This window comes from Poecilia formosa, unplaced genomic scaffold (genome assembly GCF_000485575.1).
Source record: "Poecilia formosa unplaced genomic scaffold, Poecilia_formosa-5.1.2 Scaffold28, whole genome shotgun sequence".
Lineage (NCBI taxonomy): Eukaryota > Metazoa > Chordata > Actinopteri > Cyprinodontiformes > Poeciliidae > Poecilia > Poecilia formosa.
In genome coordinates, this window is record NW_006799967.1 from 3,696,100 (window position 1) to 3,717,587 (window position 21,488).

A 21,488-nucleotide genomic window follows, 5' to 3' on the forward strand; every position below is an offset into this window, starting at 1 on the left:
GTTGCGACCTCTGATTTAGTCTTGGGTGGCCGGTGTGCTGTGACAACCGGGTTTGGTGAACCACGCATAACTCTCCACTTCGGTTTTGTCTACAGGGCAAAAGTAGTCACCACTTAGCCACCGTCTCACATTAAATGACACATTGATTTTTAAAAATATTTATCCAACAGCAACTTGACGGCACGTCTTTAACATTTAACCCCGTCTGCCTCAGTACAGAAAAGGAAGGGGGGGAAAAACTCCAATCCAAAAGCAGGAAATTTTAATCATTAAACCAATCATAGTAATTACATCAGTTATACAGACATTTAAACATCCCTTTGAACTGTGGTAGAATCACCATAGCCACAAGAGCCACACACGGTTAACGACTAGGAAACATGACCCGTGAAATCTCGTTGTGTGCCGTGACACCTATGAATACTGTCCAACTACAGCAATGCTTGTTTTTTCCAGTAGACTGAAGTCTTACACGCATATACATGCCGTAACATGAGCAGATGCACTTACAGGGTGGGGTTAATGTAATAATTACTACAAGAAATTCCCTAACACTGCATTATAACAAGTCACAGCGCCTGGCTGTTTGAACTCTCAGCTGTTCAAGCTACTGACTCGTCCTAGCATCTCTACAATACAGCTAAGATTGCACTGTAGTTGTTTTTCGTTTGTTTGATTGCACATTCTTCCCCACACCTATAGAAAACATATTGCCACAATATTAGCATTTTCCTGTACATAAAATCTGGAACTGTATGAAAAGAGAAACTAGTTCAATAAACAAAATAGACAACATTAGATACATTTTTTTTTCTTTTAAAACTGATTCATAATTTAACAACAAAACAGAGACATGGCTTACTGTGAGCTAAAATGTTAAATATACATAGTAAAGTTCTCTGTTTTATAAGTCACCTGTGAAATGAAAAGCGTTTCTATAAAACCTATTTAACTTTTTTGTCATGGTCCCAAGCTCTTTTTTTTTTCTCTGAAGACATTTTGGGCTGCTATCCATGGAAAACACCCATGAACAAAAGGTCAGAAAACAGGAGGGGAGATACCTTTTGTTGTGGGAAAGCATTTTACAAATCAAATTGTTGTAGAAAGTGCAACTTGCAAATTCAAATAGAACACGCCTTCAAAAAAAACCACAACACAAAAAAAACTGGTGGTGGTCATCATATACTGTTCTTAAAAACATTAAAATAAAGTGAATAAATCCAATTTTCCTTATTTACTCTAAGCGATCTTTTAACCTTAACCATTAGGAGTTACATCTGTGCTACTCACATACAAATACATCTACAAGCTGTATATGGAATACAGGAATACATTGTATGTACAATAAGTTGATTTTATGACAGCAAGTTATGCTTGTATTTCTATGCCTTGTATGAAGAGTTAGCTAGGTGAACTCTCTCGCATTAACACGTCTAAATGCCAGAAGAGCATTTATCAGATTGTATCCAAGAACTCAACCCTGCTACAGAAGTCTGAAGTTTTTTTATTTTGAAGACTGTAACAAAAAAGCAACTCCATTTTGAAACTGCGGCCAAAAGTCTGGAATATGCCTGGCTAAGCAAAACATGTACTCTTTCTTATTTACTTAGTTTGCATACAACTTTTTTTTTTCAAAGAAATAAAAATAAGCAAAAGGTTTCAAATTTTATTTTGTGAGCTTTAGAACTACTGCAGGTTTGTTACAGGGTGCTAGCTAACTAAAAAAACTGCTAAGCTAAATGGAACATCCTAAAGTAACTAGCATAGCTTAGTCATTTTTCCCAGAGGCAACTAATTGTTGTCTCTGGGAAAAAGTCACTTCTGTTTTACAATATAACCAATTTTTCTTCAGACTTAGGGAATTAACTACAGGCAGCAATTTATCAGCTGGGGGGTGATTGCTGAGAATTCAAACATCACACACCAAATAAAATAGTACTCTTAAAAATAAAACATTTGAAGAGTATATATGAGATACGAGATGTTTCATAGTTGCAATAAAAATGCAAAAAAAATCAAGTATAGATGACTGTGACACAAAATGCTTTGTGAAATCAACACACTAAGTGGAGAGAAACTTTCCCCCATTGGTTCAAACCACAACAATGTTTTCTGTAATGAATGTGACTTGACTCATTGCACTCTCATGGTTTTGAATTGGCCAAAATGACGCAAAATGTTTCAGCTAGCAGAATATGACTGTGCATGTATGATGAATAAACATGAACAATGACTCCAGTAGTGTGTGTTTTCCAAGACATCCATATTTTTGTGAAAACGAGACAGAAACATATGCAACAGTTAGTTGTGCTGGAAAGGTTTTCTGGCTTCATGCTCCCATCCCCTAAATTTTGGGGAACTTTTATAAATGTGTATTTCCCAACACGTGAACAGCTTAAATTTGTATTTTAAGTTTCGTGGCTAAATTTGTAATAAAAATTTGTATTATATTCTAAACACGTATGACTTCATATTTCAAATTTCAAACGTGATGAGACATTTTTTTCTGGGAGAAAACATCAACATAGCGTGATAGATATGGAATCTTCAAACTCCTGCTAAGCAACGATAAGAAATTACAGATAAAAAGAAAAGTTCATCAAAAGTTTGACAGCAGTAACCCCTTTTATCTAAATCACATTTATCTCTATATATATATTGTTTTGCTTAATAAATATGATTATTTTTAACTAAATGCATCTCAAGTAGCACTTGATAAGTTCAAGCTTACACTGATCTTGTAGCAGCACAAATCTATTGCACAAGATTCTCTTTATCACTTCAGATACATACGCATCCCTCCTGCGTATCTACTTTGACTAATGAAATGTTAACATTCACATCTATACATGCCCCCCCCCCAGTCCCTATGGCTGTTTGCTGACAGAGCTTGCACTGACTATACAAAAGCAAGGTCTTCTTGTGAGTATTTCTGAGCATGAAAACGGATCGTTTAAGCAAAACAACTGAGCTTCTCAGTCAGCAAAAACTTACAGCTGCATGCAGTTTGAGCCCAGAAGTGATTGTGCATAACCCACACATGCATGTTTTGCAGTTATAAACAAACCTGCTCCGTCCATTCCCATGGCCCAAAAAAATAAAAAATAAAAAAAACAAACAGAAAGAAAAAGGTTTCCATTCCTGAGGGCTTGGCGCACGCTGAGGTTGGAGGTTGCCGACGTTTCATTCACTTGAGACCTGTTGCTTCTGTCTGCTTGTTGCTATGTAACTTAGTAAACAGCTAAACAACGGAAAGCTTGGTAATAGATCTTAATTGCTTCTAGTGTGAAAGAGGAGCCCTCCTCCCACGTATCGGCAACGTTCACTGCGCCGTTCTGGCTCGTAACGCCAGGTGCCGTTCGCCTGCCACGGCCGGTTTAGAAGCGGCACATGACATCTAGTCGCTACGGCGACGCCTATGGCTACCGAAAACAGCTGCAGAGATGTGACACAAACACAGAGCTTGGGAGCGGTCCGATGGATAAAACCGGTGATGTTTAGGTCCCGTTTTGACCTTCTTGCAGCTTCAAAATAAGACGTCGCTACATTTACAAAGTGCTCGTAATGCTTCTTCGCCAACGTGCAAATTCCTCATCTTCATGTGAGGGCAGAAGTGGAAAGATATCATCAGACCTGTAGGGGAAAAAAATTTAGAAAAACAAGTTTGAAAAAAACAAAACAAAAAAAACAAAAACAAAGGGAGTCTAAGCTTAGTTTACAGCCTTGCAAAAGTATTTCTTCCCTTGAATTTATGTCTTATTTTTTTCAAGCAACAAAGACAAATATCTGTGTATTTTTGAAGGAATTTAGCCCAACAAACAGGAACGAATACAGCGAAGTCGAAGGAATGTGATGAATGGTCTACAATTTATTTTCAATAAAAATCGTAAGAATTCAGTTTAATTGCTTCATCCAGCTCATTTACAGCCTTTTAGAGTAAGTATCCAGTACCAGCACTGCACATCTAAGCATCATCATTGCTTTGCTTTGCAAAGCAGCTGAAAACCAGTCAGATTAGATAAGAGCCTCCCTGAAGACATTTGTCAGTTCAGGGACTCATTTTGTAAGTGGACACAAAGTAACTGGGGTTACTTTCTAGTGCTAAGGATGACGTGAACGCTGTTCAAGTAAAGATAAACTAGCGCGGCAAGTAGAAATAAATATATTTAGAAAATATATGTAGAAAATAATGCATAAAGCCGGATTCTCACCTGCGTGAATCTCAAAGTGCTCTCGTCTCTGCTTCGATCTTCCTCTCTCCGTGAAGACTGTCGGGGTCAGCTGGGACCACCGTTTGTCTCACCGCAATCTCAGGACCCCCGCCGTATATCCCCAACAAATACTGCCATGTCTCCTCGGAGATCTGTCCATAGTCTGCACCTGAAATGTAAAAAAAAGAAATAAATAAAAATAAAATCATCTCTGTGTCCTGTTCCAGGCTTTACGTCTCAGTTAGCGAAGAAAAGTTTACCTTGCTTCAGCTGTATGTGTCCTCCTTTCATAACACCGATTTTACTGTTGTCGATGGGACCAGGTGGCTCTGAGAAAACAAGCAATATGCGTTTTTGTTTTTTAAAGTAAGCTGCATCCATAACTGTACATTTGTATGTGTGTGGTTTGTACCGTTGTCTTTGCCCTTCACAAAGCTCTCCCACTCTCTGAACCACTGCATGCTGATACACAGGATCACCGACGGAGCCTCCTCGGCCTGGAACTCCTTGTTCAGCTACAGACAAAACACAAATCAAGGAAAAGTGTAGCAAGTAGGATTAATAATAATTATGCCTAAAATTAACTATTACTTTAGCTATAGCTTTTATTCTGACAACTAACAAATAATAGCCACATTTTGCTGCTTTTTTAGTAAAATATTTGAAATAAATCTATTGGATTACCACTGAGCATGCTGTTCTCTAGTTAGCGATTAATTGGTTACTAAATTAGTTGATAATTATGCCGATAATCCTTCCGTCACAATTAATCGTTCAGCCCTAACAATAACATAAAAAAAAAACAGAAAAAAGATGAAGCCTTTCAGAAAAGCAGAGTTAACCTTAATGAAGGTGTCTATTTCGGTTTTCCTGCGCTTGGCCAGAGCTTCGATCTCCACCTGGCAGATGGCGCACATGTACAGGTGGTTGACCGCGGGGCCGCCTCCGAAACTGAACACAGTGAAGCAAATATGCAGTGAAAGGTTAGTGGAGGGATAAGGATGATCACTAATCTCAATCAAAAAAAAAGTTTAATTAATATAATGTAAAAAAAAATAAAAATACATACAATAGCAAAAAATAAAAAAATTAAAAAATAGATCAAGCTGGATTTGATTTACACTCTGCTTTGAGTTTATTAGAGTGTCAAGGAGCTTTTAATTACTAATCCTGACTGTATCCCTATACTGCTTCAGAAGACAGTAAAGGGGCCACATCTGGGTTAGAATTCACTTTAGTCTGAGTCCTCTAGTGACATGTATTAATAATTATTATTGTTTACCTGTTGTAAAGATATTCCCACACATTCTGAGGAACTATCACCACCAGATCATCAATGTACTGGTACTTATTAGGCGGGATCCCTGTGAAGAGAGGAAACCGTTCAAAAAGGCTGCAGAAAAGAGGAAAAGTAAATGAGAAATTAAAAAAAAAAAAAGAAAGTCACTTCCATGCAGATGCAGGAGAGTCCCATGGTTTCTTTTTGTAATGTGATGCGTGTAAGACTAATTTGGACTTGTTGGATTTCTCGGAACTTCAAGGATGTTTAAAGTGCATGTTGTAAATAATTAGTGAGTTCCCTGGAATGCTGCGTGCCGTCAGTCCCCAAGCTGAAAGTTTGGTTGTCTGCTAATGGCCAGAAAATACTTTTTAACTGTAGACCAGAAATGCTCTTTTTGATTTTAATTTTTACACATTACACAAAAAAGTGGAGCGTCTGATGCCTACATTTACTTACAATTTCTTCTTTAAATTGACAAATGTTTTATCAAAGGTTACAAGCTGCCTCTACTTATGCTTACTTTTTAACTTGGTCAACTGTATCATTTTGGTTTTAAAATAATACCATGATATAGTCGTGTTTTTGTTTTTTTATCTCTATTATTAAAAATGTTGATATTATTGCTGGCTAATTTGGGTACATTTAGATTTAAGCGGCCTGCCTCCCCACTTGCTGATAATTTTTTAAGTCAAGACAGTAAAACTCTGTGATCAATAGTACATAAAATAATTTGGTAACACTTTATTTGAAGGGGGTGAATAAGACTGACATGACACTTTCATAAACATGAATAAGTCTTCATGAATATTTATGACAGTTGTCATAAAGCGTCATTTGGTAAATCATGACACTTTTAATACAAAGTTGACATTATTGAAATTGTCTCCGTTATGACGTGACATTAATCTAGACAACGTCGTTGTCATGACAACTTGACATTAAGCAAGATATTATAACTTGTCATGATTGTCATAACAGGTGAATTTTAAAATGTTATCCTTATAAGAAAATAATTTCTTTCTCAATGTCAAGTTGTCATGACAATGACGTTGTCTTGGTTAATGTCAAGTTGTCATAACAAAGACATTTTGAATAATGTTAACTTTGTATTAAAAGTGTCATGATTTACCGAATGACGCTTTATGACAACAGTCATAAATATTCATGAAGGCTTATTCATGTTCATGACAGGTGTTATGTCATGTTTATGACAGTGTCATGTCAGTCTTATTCACCTCCTTCAATTAAAGTGTTACCAATAATTTTTATAGGAGTAAAATGGTGCCTCATTATGTGATAAACCTGTAAAGAATGAACCTTTCTGTGTGTGAACAATATTAAATTATTAAAAGTTAACACAGCGATTTCCCCTTTTTTGGGTAACAGTGCTTGAAAAATATTTTACCTTCATAATTTTTGTTGAATTAGTCAATTGAGAGTTGTTGTTTTTTTCCAAGTCATCCTCTACAGTCTCGCTTTATGCAACCGCTTCCACAAGCAGTGCGCTAAAACTGTGGGAATCTCTGACCTCCACATGAAACCCTTCTCAAAGAAAGCTTTGTGTGTTGCTCTCTCTTTGCTACAGGGTACGCCATCCTGACCTCAGAGAGGAGAAAACGCAACGATCACGCACCTCCGTGCTGACAAAGAAAGGTGTGATTGCTGATGGGGCCGGGCTCGGCGAAGGTGTTGAACTTGTTCAGCCATTCTCTGGAGATGTAAAACTGCAGCAGACTGGGCTCCTTCATGTTGGCCAGAGCCACCACCTTCTGCCTCTCTCGCACCGACTCCTCGCTGCTTTTCCTGCGTTAAGCCGAGAAAAACGATAAAAATGTTAAAAAAAAAAAACTAAAAAAAAACAAAAGTCGGTGTAAACTCAGCCTTGAACCCACCGATAGAACAGCACATAGGCCTCGGCGTTCTGCACCACCGTCTCATGGACCTCTGTCACATACTGATCATCAAACTCGTACCACTGGCCATTGATCACATTCTGACAGTAAGCTATGTAATGCCCGCCTGCGTCAATAAAAAAAAAAAATGCATGAGAGGACGTGAGAACACTTTTCAAATCAAAGCAAACATGGATTTCTCTCATCTCAGGGAGACAAAGCTCGGTCGTACTTCCTGCGGTGCCATGGTGGCAAATGACTGACAGCAGATCGTAAGTGGTGACTTGAGACGGGCTCTCTTTGGCCAGGAAGGGTTGCATGTCGAGGCCCTCCAGGGGGAAGGACACGTGGCTGCTGATCTTGAACGAATACATGACTTCGTGACGGAAACGTTTCAGGTGGATGCAAAGGATCTACAAGACAAACACAAAACCTACAGCTGAACTTTGTGCAACTCAAAACCAAAATCTCTTATTAAAAGCAAAAACAATAAATAAAAAATGACAACAAAAAAACCCTACTACCTCTGGAAGCTTCAGCACTTTGCAGTATTTGACACCGTTTCGCAATCTGCAGCAAAAAAAACCAAACAAACATAAAAAGGTAAATGCATTTGAAAGTCTAATGAGGAAGATTCAACTTGGAGTATATACTTACTTTTTACATCTCTCACAGCTGTACATGTTGTCTCCTGTTTAAAAGAAAAACACACAAACTAAAAAGTGTAACTAACATTTAAAAACCATAACACATCAGTGCAGGAAGTTTCACTACCTTTGAGCTCATCAGCAGCAAAGAAGGCAGCGAGGCAGTCCTCGAGCGTTACCATGGGACCCCAAAACCAGGTGGGGATGCAGGACACCACGAATCTGTTCAAAAGAGCAACACAAAAAGATGATGCATCGTCTGAAGCATAAAAGGCCTTGGAAAAGTATTCAAACCACAGAACTTTTTATGTTTTCTCATGCTACAAACACAATTTTCTGCTCTGTTTTATCTTAGGTTTTATAGTGTGAGATGATAGAAGCAGGAGGAACAAGACACGTGGTTTTGAAATGTTTTTACAAATAAAATAATCTGGAAAGGGTGGTCGTGTCCATTTGCACTCATCCCCTCCAGCTTACAAAGCCTCTAAATAGTTTGTGGAATCACTGTTTAATGCAATTACAGCTGCCAGTCTTTGGAGCTATTTGTAAAACCTTCGCACATCTCAGGACTGACGTTTTTTGCCAGTAAGCTGCGACAGACTGCATGGAGAGTAAACGGGAACATCGATTTTCAATTTGTCACAGATTCTCAATTGGATTTAGGTCAGAACGTTTAACTTCTAAATCTAAGTTGACTCAATGCTCATCGAGATTTGTCTTTTTGCCTCGCATAAAAGATGATGGAAGTGCCTTCAAGCCAACTTCAACTCCATCATAGTTCATCTTTCCTTCCGTTGGATTTCTCCCCACAACTTTGAATTTTAGTACTGTCACGTCAAACTTTGTTTTATTTCAATCAATCAAGCAAGCAATCAATTTTAGCTATAAAGCACCCTTCATGTTGGAGGCATAATGGAGGTTATTTCTGAACTGGGTTTTAACCATCCCGGGTCACAGTCTGCAGGTGCAAATACCTGAGTTGTGAAGTGAACTGAATCCGGTGGGATCCTCCCTTCTGCTCCAATCTTTGTAAGAGGGCTGGTGGATATTAAAAGCGATGTGCCTTCATCTTTTCTTCTCTTCCCTGGACTAGCCAGAGTCATTGCTATATTCTTTGCCTAATTTCTTAATAAAATAATAATCAAAATGCGTTTTGATTCATTCGTGATTGACTCAGTGTTTCACCTAAGGTAAGACTTATCTAATTCCCTAACAGTACCAATACACAGTCACTTACAGGAGGAAATACACCGTCCCTTTAACTTTTCAATAAAATATCATTGCGATATCTCAATATTCATATCAGCATATAAGGCTGAATATCACAACTTCACATACTGCATCTTCTAGCTGTGGTGAAATCCAGTCTACTTCTACTTAAACACCAAATCTCACAAATACACTTTAATAATTCTGTCACTTTGCTGTGGATCCACCTGAATTTCCCCAGCGGGGCGATTCCCAGAAGCTTCTGTTTCTCAATTGCACGTTTACAATGGTGGCGTAACGCACATGGCTTTGCAAAGACAGGTTCCCTCTGATGCTACGCCGCCTACTCCTCCCTCTGCCAAACACGTTTCCCTTCATGTAGTAAGAAAAACGCCTCCTCTGCCTCAGTCACATACCGCTTCAGGGTAGTGCAGAGCTTTCCGTAAGCCTCCTCTCTTCCCTGTAAATCTATTATGGTTGTAGGTTAAAGGCAAAAGCGAAGAAGCACATAGTTGAAGACTAAAAGGAAACACCGTATCGTTTTTATAAATAAAATGCTGTGCGACACTCACTTCTAATTTAACGTCGTGTTGCCAGAGCAAAGTGACAAACGAGCTACTAAGTCTTTATCACACTCAAAAGCAACTTTCAGGCCTTATAAAACGTCTCTCCAGCTGTCAGTGCCCATCAGTGGGTTGTCGAATCTCGGAAGCTCTTTCCCCCCATTTTTACTCCACATCTTCTCTCAAAGTGTAAAACAATTACTGCTAATTGCAGGAACCTGACAGCCAGAGGCAGCATAAAGGCACCCGTGGGTCCATCTCATTGAAGCTGACTAAGCATCTTTTGGGTTTCTGTTTCCTGTGCCGTCGCTTCGGCCTACGACACTGCTGCGTGCTCTTACATGCATTTTGCTTACAAAAACTCTGTTATCGCATCTCCCTTTGATGCAGCAGCCAGAGTTCATTTCCCTGGAATCTGCAACGGCTGATTTTCAGCAGCCTTTCTCCGTAGCCAAGTGTGGAAATGAGAGCGACGAGTCAAGATGCGGCTTGCCTGCAGTCTGCAGAAAATACCACCCGCAGGTCAAATTTCTCCAATCAGATAAAGAATCTGAACTAGTCAAAATAAAATCCTGTGCCTTCACCGACCAACACATTTCCATTCCCATCACCCCCCAACTTAAATAATGACACGGTGTGATTCGCTGACCGGCGTATGGAGTCCATGATGTAGGAGATCCAGCCCTGCGAGCCGTAGGTGTCGGGACACACGCCGGTCTTTACCGGCAGGTTCTGGTGGATGGACGAGTGGAGCTTGGCCAGGTCCTCCTTACCAGGGATGGGGAGCGAGAGGTCCTGGAAGGTCTCCACTGTGGTGGACACCTGGAAGCGTTCAGACACCTACACATTACACTACACTCTGACATAAAAGTGATTCGGCATGTAAACAATCATTCAAATTCCCACACTTACAAGTAATAGCATTAAAATTGGAAATATTTGCTTATTCTCAACCCATGAACTTCTTCTGATTTGTAAATGTTACAACCACAGACTTCTATGCATCTACCTGGGATAGTATGTGACCCACTAGCACAGTTAATGCCTAATTGTAAAATACAGGAAAAAGTGTGTATTTGTGTGACTGAACCACTTTTGCGAGAAGAGGCAAAAAAATGTTACTCCGGATTTCAAACGTAGCACAAAGGAACCGCGGCTGCAGCAAACGGTGGTTCCACAAAAATCCATCTCTACCTTTTTAGATTTCAGTTGTAAAACAACAACAAAAATTTTAATGTGTGTTATTTTCCTTCCACTTCACAATTATGCACCACTTTGTGTTAGTCAGCCACATAAAATTCCAGTAAAAGGCATCAAAGCTTCTGTTTGCAATCTAAAAAAAAAAAAAAACAAAACTGGACAAGTTCTAGGAGCATGAATCATCCTGCAAAGTACTGAATGTGACTAACCATTAAATAAACACAGCCCTTACTTTAACCATTTTAACCTTTGAGCAAATTAGGAACATGTGTGATTAGCCCCCCCTGGTGTTGAAATGCTGCACTTCTCACCCTGTCGCAGGTCAGACACTGCACCAGGGAGAGGATGGAGCCGTCGAAGATGTCTGAGATGACGCTGCGATAGTGAGACTGCTTCTTCTTCCTGGAGGTGAGCAGCAGCTGAGCTATGTAAAGAACCATAGCAGCAACTAATTTAAAGGACAGGCTTCACTGCTAAAGCAACCTGAAACACAGCAGTGCTCAGTACTTTGTGCCACTCAAAGTAAAGACCTATACAAAAAAAAAAAAAAAAACATCTAAACTATTTATGTATTTAGCTGACAAAATGGGAACAAAAATATCGGTAGATGCTCAGACATGATTAGATCGCAAACTTTCACCAGTTTAAACTAATGTGATTTTTTTATGCTTAAAAAAAATCTGTCTTAGCTTGGGATGCAGCTCCTGCAGGGTTCGGACAGGGCTGCAGGGGGTGGACTGTGGCTGGGTCATTGATGCTTCGTTGTCTGGCTCTTAAACAGCAACACATCAGAGGCCGAAAATAACCATTTATAAGTTGACAAGTGTCTTAACAGAAAATGGTCCCCAGTTTTCATGTGCTTAATGAATGTAGGATTTCAGAGGTATTTTTATTTTTATTTTTGTGGCCCCTGAAATGATTTTGTTTGCCCCTAACTAGTATTAAGAATGGTATAAACTATTTGGCTACAGTCCGAAGCCGTTTTTATGTTTTGGATCTTTAATGATACACAGATTTTAGAAAAAAAAAAAAGTTTATCCATTAGCAGTTAAAACTAAAAAAAATTAACAAATTTTTGCATTTTTCATTTCATGAATTTTGTGGCCTATCAGTAGTTTAAATTTTCAAGTAATGGAAGTTTGGACACCATTTACTGTGAAATATCCCACCAAATCAAACCCATTAAAAGTCGCAACAAAAGCCCTCGGTTCTAAAATCTCCAAGTTGTTTCCACCTTTCTTGAAGGAGTAGGCCGGTCCTGCGGAGCGGAGCGGGCTGGAGCGGGGCGGACTGGACGACAGCTTGGGATGCAGCTCCTGCAGGGTTCGGACAGGGCTGCAGGGGGTGGACTGCGGCTGGGTCATTGATGCTTCGTTGTCTGGCTCTTAAACAGCAACACATCAGAGGCCGAAAATAACCATTTATAAGTGGATGACTCAACATAAACAATAAAAAAAAATAAAAATCCTGGCTGCTACCTGAGGTGTTGTTGCTCTGGCCTTGCACCTGCGCTGCAGTAGATGTCTGGTTGTCCTCCTGGACGTCAGCGTTTGCGGTCGGCGCAGGTGGCTCTTCCTCCCCCCTCTCGGGAGCCCCGTCCTCCGCCGCCGTGTCAACGTCTGCGTCCTCGTCCATCTCCTGTGAGCCGCCCCGCAGGGGGGAGCCGGACACCCTCCTCTCCTTCAGCCTCTCCTTCTCCGAGATCACCATCCCCGAACCCACTCCCGCAGACGGGGACCTAAACCCATCGCACTCGTCCTGCAGGAAGAGCTCGCCCTCCCCGAGGCCGCCACCCTCACCCCGGTCACTGCTGGAGCCGGAGTCGCAGGACAGGAACTCGTCTTCGGAAGGGGAGCGGTCTCCGTCCCGCCTCTCGTCCACGTCGCTCCCCTCCCCGCTCATGCTGCACTCTGTCAGCGGCTCCTTCAGCTCCTCGTGCAACTGGTCCATCAGACAGCGCAGGAACTCCTGGGTGTCCTGTAGAGACGGGAATATTAGAACGATGACTGCGGCTTCCTCAGCGGAAGCTGGGCTTCTGCAGAGAAGAAATATAAACCCCGAAAATGGCTGTTCCACAAGACATTAGAAAAAAAAACAACACATGGACATCCTTTCTGCAGCAAGAAATTGTTTCCTTCTGAAAACTATAAAGGACTTAAAAACTGCCACAAATAAAACAAATAATGAATGAAACACAATTGGAAATACATGCACTACGTTAAAAATTGATAATAATAATGACTTTTTGGTCAAATATAAGTAAGATTTCTTGTCTTAGTGCAGGCTCAACTCTGGGATTTCAGTGTAAAAAAGCTGGTTCAATTCACTATGGTTATTTTCTCTGTAAAATATGAGATTAAATACATAAACTCCTGTAATACAACAATAACAGTCTTTTCTCTGTTCCTTCTAGTTTCAGCTGAAAAGCATCTTTGTTTGACATGCATCAAAAGAACAAAATGCTTTTGTAGTCTAATAGAGTTCATAAGGCCTTATCTATCCCAGAAAACCAAATAAAGTCACAAGGATTTTTGCTCACTGTTTATTCTGAATGAGATAATATCAGTATATCATACTCTCGATATTGCATTTAATTGTGTCTGAAGGTCCCTAGCTATACCTCCGTACAGGAGATGTTTCAAGGACCGTTTTAAATCCCTGAAAAATTTACATTTCATTTAGAGGACTTTTAGGACAGAAAATGTAAGCATTTGTAATTTTTATACTCAAGTCTGTTTTGCTTTACTCTTTTCCCTATTTTGTGCAAAAAAATGCATTTAAAGCTGCGGGAAATACGTCTGAAAGAAGAAGGTAGAAATGATTTCCTTAAAAAAAAAACAGGTTATTAAAATTGGTCCTTTCGAAAGGCCAAAATTGTTAAACTGCTAAGTGAAACTAAAAGAACTAAAAGGTAAAACATGTTTGGTTTTTTTAACTCAATCTTCCTTCTTGGGATGTGGCTGTTATCGGTCAGTTAAGGTGAACTAGAGTAGTTTTTGACAAAAACACATAAATCTAGAGTTTGAGAATCATTTGACTTAGAAAACCAGCGTTGCAGTATTCCATTGGAGTAGAAATCAAAGTTCAATTACTTGCTGCGTGCTCACCTGCTGAGCATAACCTCGAAACATGGGGTTTACCAGTTTGATGCCGTGGGACAAGCTGGTCGGAACAACATAACTGGGCCTGAAAGTGGAAAAGGCATGTGAGAAATATTTAAGTAAACAAAAGCGAATAAGCTTAGAAAGTTGGACGTGGCTTTGTACCGTTTCTTGTGCCAGAGCTCTGAGATGAGTTTCTGGTAGCTCTTACACAGAGCCGGTTTCTTGTCGGTCCGGACCAAGCCGCTGCAGTCCAGGAAAAACTGGGTGAGCGGAGGGCTGGAGAACAAAAAGTATGCAGTGTTAAATTTAGGAGGACCGCTTTAGCTCAAAAAATACAAAACAAGATTCTAAAGCGAGGCTCATCCCTGATGACTGGGCAAGTTGGAGGTGAACCCACCAGTTGGACAAGGCCTGCAGGGCAGCATTCATGTAGCAGGAGTTTCCAATATTCTTCATTCCTGTCAAGCCTAGAGGCAACAAGGGCAAGACCCATGAACTTCTTTAACTTAGCTATGAACACACACACACACACACACACACGCACGCACACACAAACGTTTGTTTTGTTTTTTTTCCTTCAATATTTACTTTTGGAAGTTTAGTTGGAAATTAGTAAGATTTGAATGAATTGTTGATGCCAAGACAATTTTTTGCACCTCTTGGCTTCAGCTCATCCTCCTCTGATTCTGAGCCATCTTCTTCCGCAACAGCAATCGGTACTGCTTTCAGAGGGTGACCTGCTGACTGGACAGCAGCTTCCTGTGGAAAAAAGAATGCATGAGTTTCTTTATGCACCGAGCAGACTGGAGGTAACAAAGTAATTCGGTATCTTGGCCACAATTTGCACCTGCTCTGCAGCTTTGCAGTGGTGGGACGCAACCGGAACAGGGACCAGCGCCGGCCTCTGATCCAAAAACACCTCCCGCTCACACACGTAACACCAGATCCTGAAGGTTGTTAGGTTCACTGTCAGGTTGTGCTTTTTAGCCTAAAGAAAAACACCAGAAACAAAATGTTTCAGTGGCTTGTGAAACAATTTAACATTTCACATTTGTACACAATACAAAAACAAATTCTGTATGTTTTTTTTTTTGTTCTGGATTACATGGATTAGACCAATCATCATCAGATGTTTTTACCTGTGCATGCAGAGTGCTGTGATCGGCGTAGGACTCTCCACAACCAACATACGAACAGTCACTCTAAAAAAACAAAAACACATTCTGAATGTTGTACTGCCACACAAAGTACAAAATTACTTATACCTTTCAGCTTCTATGCCAGAAAAAGCAGCACTTTTCAATTACATTAATGCATCACACCATCATTATTTATTTAGCAAACACCTGCCTTTCTAATGCAAGATAATGTACAGTAAGTGCAACACCGGCTGCTGCTGGAGCACACATGTGTTACGCAAGACTCACAGACACAATTTCATAAAATTACCTGCAGACAGGCCCATAAGTTGGGACCTCCAGCTCCACATGACTGGCAAGTTCCCTACAAAAAACAGCAACAGAGTGGGTTCCAATCAACTAAATGCAACAACAAAATATTGCAGAGCTTATTATACAAGAACGTTAAGAAGAGGTGTGTGTTAGTTATGACACAATGATTCACACACAGCCAATGACTTGCACCAATAAATTAATTTACACCCACCTTGGATTTCTGGAGAAGGTCCTCTTTGGTGACCTCTCCTATTGAGTCCAGGTGAGGACAAACGTCTGGCTCTGCCATTGTACTCGCTGTCTCCACTAGGACGTATCCTAACAGATACGTCTGTATAAGAAAAAAAAACAAAAAACATATTTCCTAAGAGGCTGTTGCAATTCAGCTAGCTGGGAGCACAGACATCACACAAACCCTGCCTCTTGACAGCACAAACATATGTGATGTAAATATATATTTAAAAAATACATTCTAAGTTGAAACCTAAACGTATGTGCAGAGGCTGACAGCTCAGCAAAGAGACAGGCCCGGGTGTTTACTCACGAAAGAAGAGAAAGAGCTCCTTTCTCCAGCGATGACAGCTGTTATTAACGCCTCATAATAACAGAATAGCAGCAGCTGCCGCTGTCAAGATGGTAATATCTCATGTCCGCACACACAAAAAAGCCTCGCTTTGAGTGTAAGCAGCTGACGGTGTGCTAGCTAGAAGAGGAGCTGACCGAGCGACGCTGTACCCTGGCCCACCATCCTCCAACTGCCCCCCCTCCCTCACCATCCGCAGAGCCGAGGAACCGCACGCATGGCACGGCATGACGCAAGCAGCAGGAGCGTCGGGGTAGAGCGGGTAAACCTGACCACTTCAACTCCAAATAATTAATTATTAAAATTATTATTATTTACAAGACAAAAGAAAAGAAAACGGCACATAAACAGATACATAAAATGCACGTTCTTTTAGTTCTTCGTAACTTATTTACGGAAGTTAAGTGATTTTGTACGTCGCTTAAATGGGTCCTGCTTGTGCATTGACTGACATACATTAAGGTCCTCCTGACCTGAATAATGATAACTCTCTCCCATGACCAAAAGATTTTCTGATAAGTAAAATTTAAACTTAACTATTAAAGGAGGTTATTATGTTAAATTGACGTTTTTGAGCGTTAATGGTGTCAAAATATTATTTTAATTGAAAAAAAAAAACATACCTGGGAGTTATTGTGATTCTTTCATGCATATTTGAGGAATCCTTGAATCTCCCATGGCAGCTGCTGAACTCATCATATGTACTACTTCTCAGTCCAATGCTCCTAAGAACGATATAATATAATGAGTATAATGAGAAGCATTGTTGTGATGACATTAGGCAGTGTCAGAAAGAATAGTAGGTGTTTCTTAAAGAGACACAGCCCAATTTCAAGGCATTAAATTGCAAAACCTAAGGTTTTTAAGTCAACATTTAGGAAAACACTTCTCCATTCAGCCTTTAACAACATTCGTAGGATTTTTGCATTAAGAAGTAGCTATGACGAGCTCAGTACTTGGAGGACACTGCAGCTCTGAAAAGGTGCTGCGTAGAAAAGGCAGCGCTTGGTGAGAGCAAGTGTTTATGCACCCCAAATGTCTGCCACAGGAGACTAAATGATTTCTCAGAGATGCATGAAAGAATCACAGCAACACTCTATGTTTTGGGTGAGGGAGTAAAATTATGATATGATGTAAAGCTAAAAAAAAAAAAAAAAAGTCGATTTTACATAATGACCTCCTGCCCCCCTTAAAGCTGCAGTGTGTTTATTTTTTTAACCTATTTGTTAAAAAATTATGATCTTATCATGACAGTAAGATAGATAATCTGCGGGGAAAAAAATAGATTCTCTGCCTTATCCTATTGCTCACAGAACCAACTGCAGAAACGACTCAGTCAGAACCAACCAATCAGAACCAGAAGGAGGGTTTTAGCGCTGTCAATCAGGCATGTGCAGATCCCCTCACTCCACAGCTGGTTCACCGTAACACAGTCTGCCAAAAACACTATGGCTAGTTAGCATGGCCAATCAATGAAGGTGGATAAATGTAATAGTAAATTGGTGACAGTTTTAAGAAATATAGAAAAAACATATTTTTGAAAAGGTAACATACTCTAGGTGTTTTACATATTGTTATCAGGGTTGCCAGTAATTATGAAGGATGCTTTGTTATTAAGACTTGATATAATAAATAAATTAGTATAATATTAGACACATCAAATACAAATGCTTCTAGGACTAATATTTTGAAAAGAACTATATGCTTAGCTTACACATTTTGTTGGATGTTCGAACTCCAAGGAATAACAAATCAAAATCCTTGTTTTCGTCTAACTTTCCTTTGTTTTCTTCTAATGAGAAGATCTGACAAGAGTAGTTTAAGAAACCAAGAGTATGGCTACTGAGGATGCGAAATAGGTGAGCGACTGACAACCAAAATATTAAGCTCGCTCTAAATTTGTAAATGAAAATATATTTAAATAAAGAAAGCCTATTTTAACACTGATAACTGATTCTGGGTCTGTTTCCCATTAGTTCAATCAATAGTCTTCAGCCAATCACAAGAGAAGAAACTGACTCCAAATCAGCACCACTCAAACCCGCTCCTACGCACACGTAGTCGCGTTGGAAATCTCGCGGTATTTTACCCTACCCACAACCTCCGGTCTTCCTTTCTGCCTGAACCGACATGGTAGGTACATGTTTGCCTCTTCAGCCAGAATACTTATGTTGCTGTATCTGCTTGCATCCTTGTCTTTATGATTCTTATTATATTTCAAAATATCATTTTAAAGTCATTTAAGCCTTGTTGTTAATATAGTGAGGATATTGTGGGTTTGTATGCTGCAATTTGTGATTAAAACCCGGTTGAAGTTACAAGTGTAGCCGGTATGAGCAGTGCTGTATTGGCCAAATAGAAACTAGTGCAAAACGGGAACGGGGGTTTCGGTATTTTCATTTTATTTTAATATACGAGTTGTTACTTAAAACTAGTAAAAGATCAGATGAACTTGTATATTGTCCAAGTTGACAGTCTCCGGTTACGTTAAGCTAATAGCGTTGGCTAATGGGGCCTTAGCGTCGACCTAGCAGTTGCTAGCAGTGCATGATGGGCCACAGTGCTAGTGTAATGTAGGTTTGCCGGATACATTCTTTAACTTTAACATATTTAAGGAATTTGTCAAATTCCTTACATTTTAAACTAGCAAGGTTAGTTTCCCATGAATCATTTAATGAATGTATTTCATGCAGTGATGCCGTTTGGCAATGTAGTTGGCTCCTTATCCCTAAATGAATTTGAGCGATGAGCTAATTTCATCCATTTTTTAAATTGCCTTTGAAACACTACGTGTACTACAGTGTTCAAAATATAATTGAACACTATGTATTATAGTCCTCTGAATCAGCAGTGTCTTGTCCTGGGAAGGATTTCCCTTTTCCAACACACTTGAATCCACAAGTTTAGACTCTGTTGTCAGGCTCTACAGTGTAGTTGATAGCCAGATTTGATTCAGGTGTGCTGAATCAAATTAGCACACCTGAGGCTTTTTTTTCTTGTAATTCATTTTAAGATATGGTTTGAAACTTCTAAACTTGATACTTTAAGTTTATCACTAATATTTTTATTTTTTTCCTGTCTTGCCAGCCTAAGGGAAAGAAGGCTAAGGGGAAGAAGGTGGCACCTGCCCCTTCTGTGGCCAAAAAACATGAGCCCAAGAAAGTAGTCAACCCCCTCTTTGAAAAGAGGCCAAAGAACTTTGGCATCGGTGAGTATTCAGCTTTTTTGTAGAAGTTTTTTTCCATTGGGGCTAATAGATACACTTATGGTGCAGATGATGTAAAAGAATATTTGCTATCTTAACATCCGTGATGACAATCTCCCACCAAGATCGCTGATGCACGCTCGATGTAACGGGTGACGAAGCAGATAATGCTCTGAACTGTTGGAAGTAAAACTTTTTGTTTGCTTGTCCACAGGCCAGGACATCCAGCCAAAGCGTGACCTTACACGCTTTGTGAAATGGCCTCGTTACGTTCGCCTGCAGAGGCAACGCTCCATTCTGTACAAGCGTCTGAAGGTTCCCCCTGCAATCAACCAGTTCACCCAGGCTCTGGACCGCCAGACGGGTAAGATTATAAACATTTGGATTTGTACTTCGTCTAAACTTGGAGCTCAAAGAAACCATACTGTAGAGATGCATTGAGTTTTTCTTGTCTGTTTACATTTTCAACTTTTTTAGGTTTGACCTGTTTTTTTTGGGGGGGGGTTTTCCATAAAAGAAAAACGGGTCAGAAAGGGAATATTTGTAAAATATTGCCTTGTATAAACCTTGTCAATAGATGAATTCTTCACTGTTTCTTTGCAAATGATGTGAAATATTTGCTATCTGACTGTGATGACATTTCCACCAAGATCACTGATGCATTCAGCTGAAACTCTTTCTAATTTGTGACGTTTTTGCCTTTATTTATTTTTATTCTTTTAACTGAATGTATTGTTCCCTGCTCCAGCCACCCAGCTGTTTAAGCTGGCCCACAAGTACAGACCAGAGACCAAGCAGGAGAAGAAGAAGAGGCTGTTGGCCCGTGCTGAGCAGAAGGCAGCCGGGAAGGGAGACACCCCCACCAAGAGGCCTCCTGTCCTCCGTGCAGGTGAGGTGTACAAGAGTTATGCAAACAAACGTCTACAAAATAATGCTAAATGTTAAACTAGACAATAAGATAATCCTTTGAAAATATTGGGCATTTCAAGATATTCAGCTTTATCCAACTTGGCCATGATGCAGTGATGACTTGAATTTCTTCACCTGAAATCTATCTTGATGCTTTTTGAGCTTTTTAACCCTGAGCATTGGCCACAGATTTTTTTTTTTTTCTTTTTGTGTGCTGGCATATCAGAAGTTACATTTTTTTCTGTTTTATCTCCAGGTGTGAATACCGTTACCTCTCTGGTGGAGAACAAGAAGGCTCAGCTGGTCGTCATCGCTCATGATGTGGATCCAATTGAGGTAAGACTTGGAGAAAATTTGGGTTAACAATGAAGGTGATCACTGGCAATGATGTTTGAATTTCTTCACCTGAATCCTTTATGTGGATCAAAACTTACGAGCTTTTTAACCCTGAGCAGTGACCTTTTAAAGAGTTAATCTCGATTACACACCAACTTGAACTATGTGCATTTTTAACGGCTTTTACATGTGTCCTGGTTTTCCAGCTTGTGGTCTTCCTTCCTGCTCTCTGCCGTAAGATGGGTGTCCCATACTGCATTGTGAAGGGCAAGGCCAGACTGGGAAGACTGGTGCACAGGAAAACGTGTACTTCATTTGCATTCACACAGGTTAACCCGTAAGTGTCATAAAGTAAATTATTTCCAGGTTTTTATTTGAGAGTTTAGGTTGATTTTTAATGTCACTTCTCATGAAAACAGCTCAAACTGTTTTTCTAATTTACATTCTAGATGAATGATTCATTAAGTTTATTTTGTACTAAAATGATTAACAAGGTTGTATGTACTGCTGTGGTGCTTTTTGCTCTAAAGCCATTCAGTATTGAGTCATGTTTCTCTCTTTCTCAGTGAGGATAAAGGTGCCCTGGCTAAGCTTGTGGAAGCCATCAAGACCAACTACAATGACAGATATGAGGAGGTAAGCTGTAACTTCTGGTCTTTGTTTTATAAATATGCACCTAAGAGAGAGCTAATTTTAAATGACTTGAATTGTTTTTACAGATCCGTCGTCACTGGGGAGGTAATATCCTGGGCCCCAAATCCACAGCCCGCTTCACTAAGCTGGAGAAGGCTAAGGCCAAGGAACTGGCAACCAAGCTTGGTTAAAATGTTTGGAATAAAAATGTATGTTCTAATACAAGTGACTTTGTGTTTATTAAGTCTGAATGTGGCACT

At 39.9% G+C, this 21,488-nt stretch overlaps 2 protein-coding genes across 4 annotated transcripts; one reads left to right on the forward strand and one right to left on the reverse strand.

Annotated features, from left to right (window-relative positions):
- Positions 1 to 240: 240 nt before the first annotated feature.
- usp20 (ubiquitin specific peptidase 20) lies at positions 241 to 16,393 on the reverse strand. 3 transcript variants are annotated; one of them, XM_016669921.1, is made up of 25 exons: positions 16,107 to 16,393; positions 15,774 to 15,880; positions 15,558 to 15,611; positions 15,248 to 15,310; positions 14,956 to 15,096; positions 14,765 to 14,867; positions 14,506 to 14,575; positions 14,271 to 14,384; positions 14,097 to 14,190; positions 12,483 to 12,981; positions 12,239 to 12,388; positions 11,316 to 11,428; positions 10,454 to 10,626; positions 8,160 to 8,254; positions 8,043 to 8,076; positions 7,910 to 7,955; positions 7,618 to 7,798; positions 7,386 to 7,512; positions 7,127 to 7,296; positions 5,494 to 5,575; positions 5,054 to 5,162; positions 4,624 to 4,726; positions 4,472 to 4,540; positions 4,212 to 4,380; positions 241 to 3,633 (listed from the first exon to the last, which is right to left on the reverse strand). In XM_016669921.1, exons 2-24 carry the CDS (start codon positions 15,849 to 15,851, stop codon positions 4,223 to 4,225), a joined length of 2,826 nt encoding a protein of 941 aa, XP_016525407.1. In that variant the 5' UTR covers positions 15,852 to 15,880; positions 16,107 to 16,393; the 3' UTR covers positions 241 to 3,633; positions 4,212 to 4,222. The 3 variants fall into 3 exon arrangements, with proteins under 3 accessions (XP_016525407.1, XP_016525408.1, XP_016525406.1); XM_016669922.1 differs by having other exon boundaries at positions 14,112 to 14,190; positions 15,774 to 15,893; XM_016669920.1 differs by having other exon boundaries at positions 15,774 to 15,893.
- A 1,789-nt stretch (positions 16,394 to 18,182) lies between these two features.
- On the forward strand, positions 18,183 to 21,454 carry rpl7a (ribosomal protein L7a). Its single transcript, XM_007548954.2, has 8 exons — positions 18,183 to 18,278; positions 19,233 to 19,353; positions 19,565 to 19,714; positions 20,099 to 20,239; positions 20,516 to 20,595; positions 20,802 to 20,932; positions 21,162 to 21,231; positions 21,315 to 21,454. Exons 1-8 carry the CDS (start codon positions 18,276 to 18,278, stop codon positions 21,417 to 21,419), a joined length of 801 nt encoding a protein of 266 aa, XP_007549016.1. The 5' UTR covers positions 18,183 to 18,275; the 3' UTR covers positions 21,420 to 21,454.
- The last annotated feature ends 34 nt before the right edge of the window (positions 21,455 to 21,488 follow it).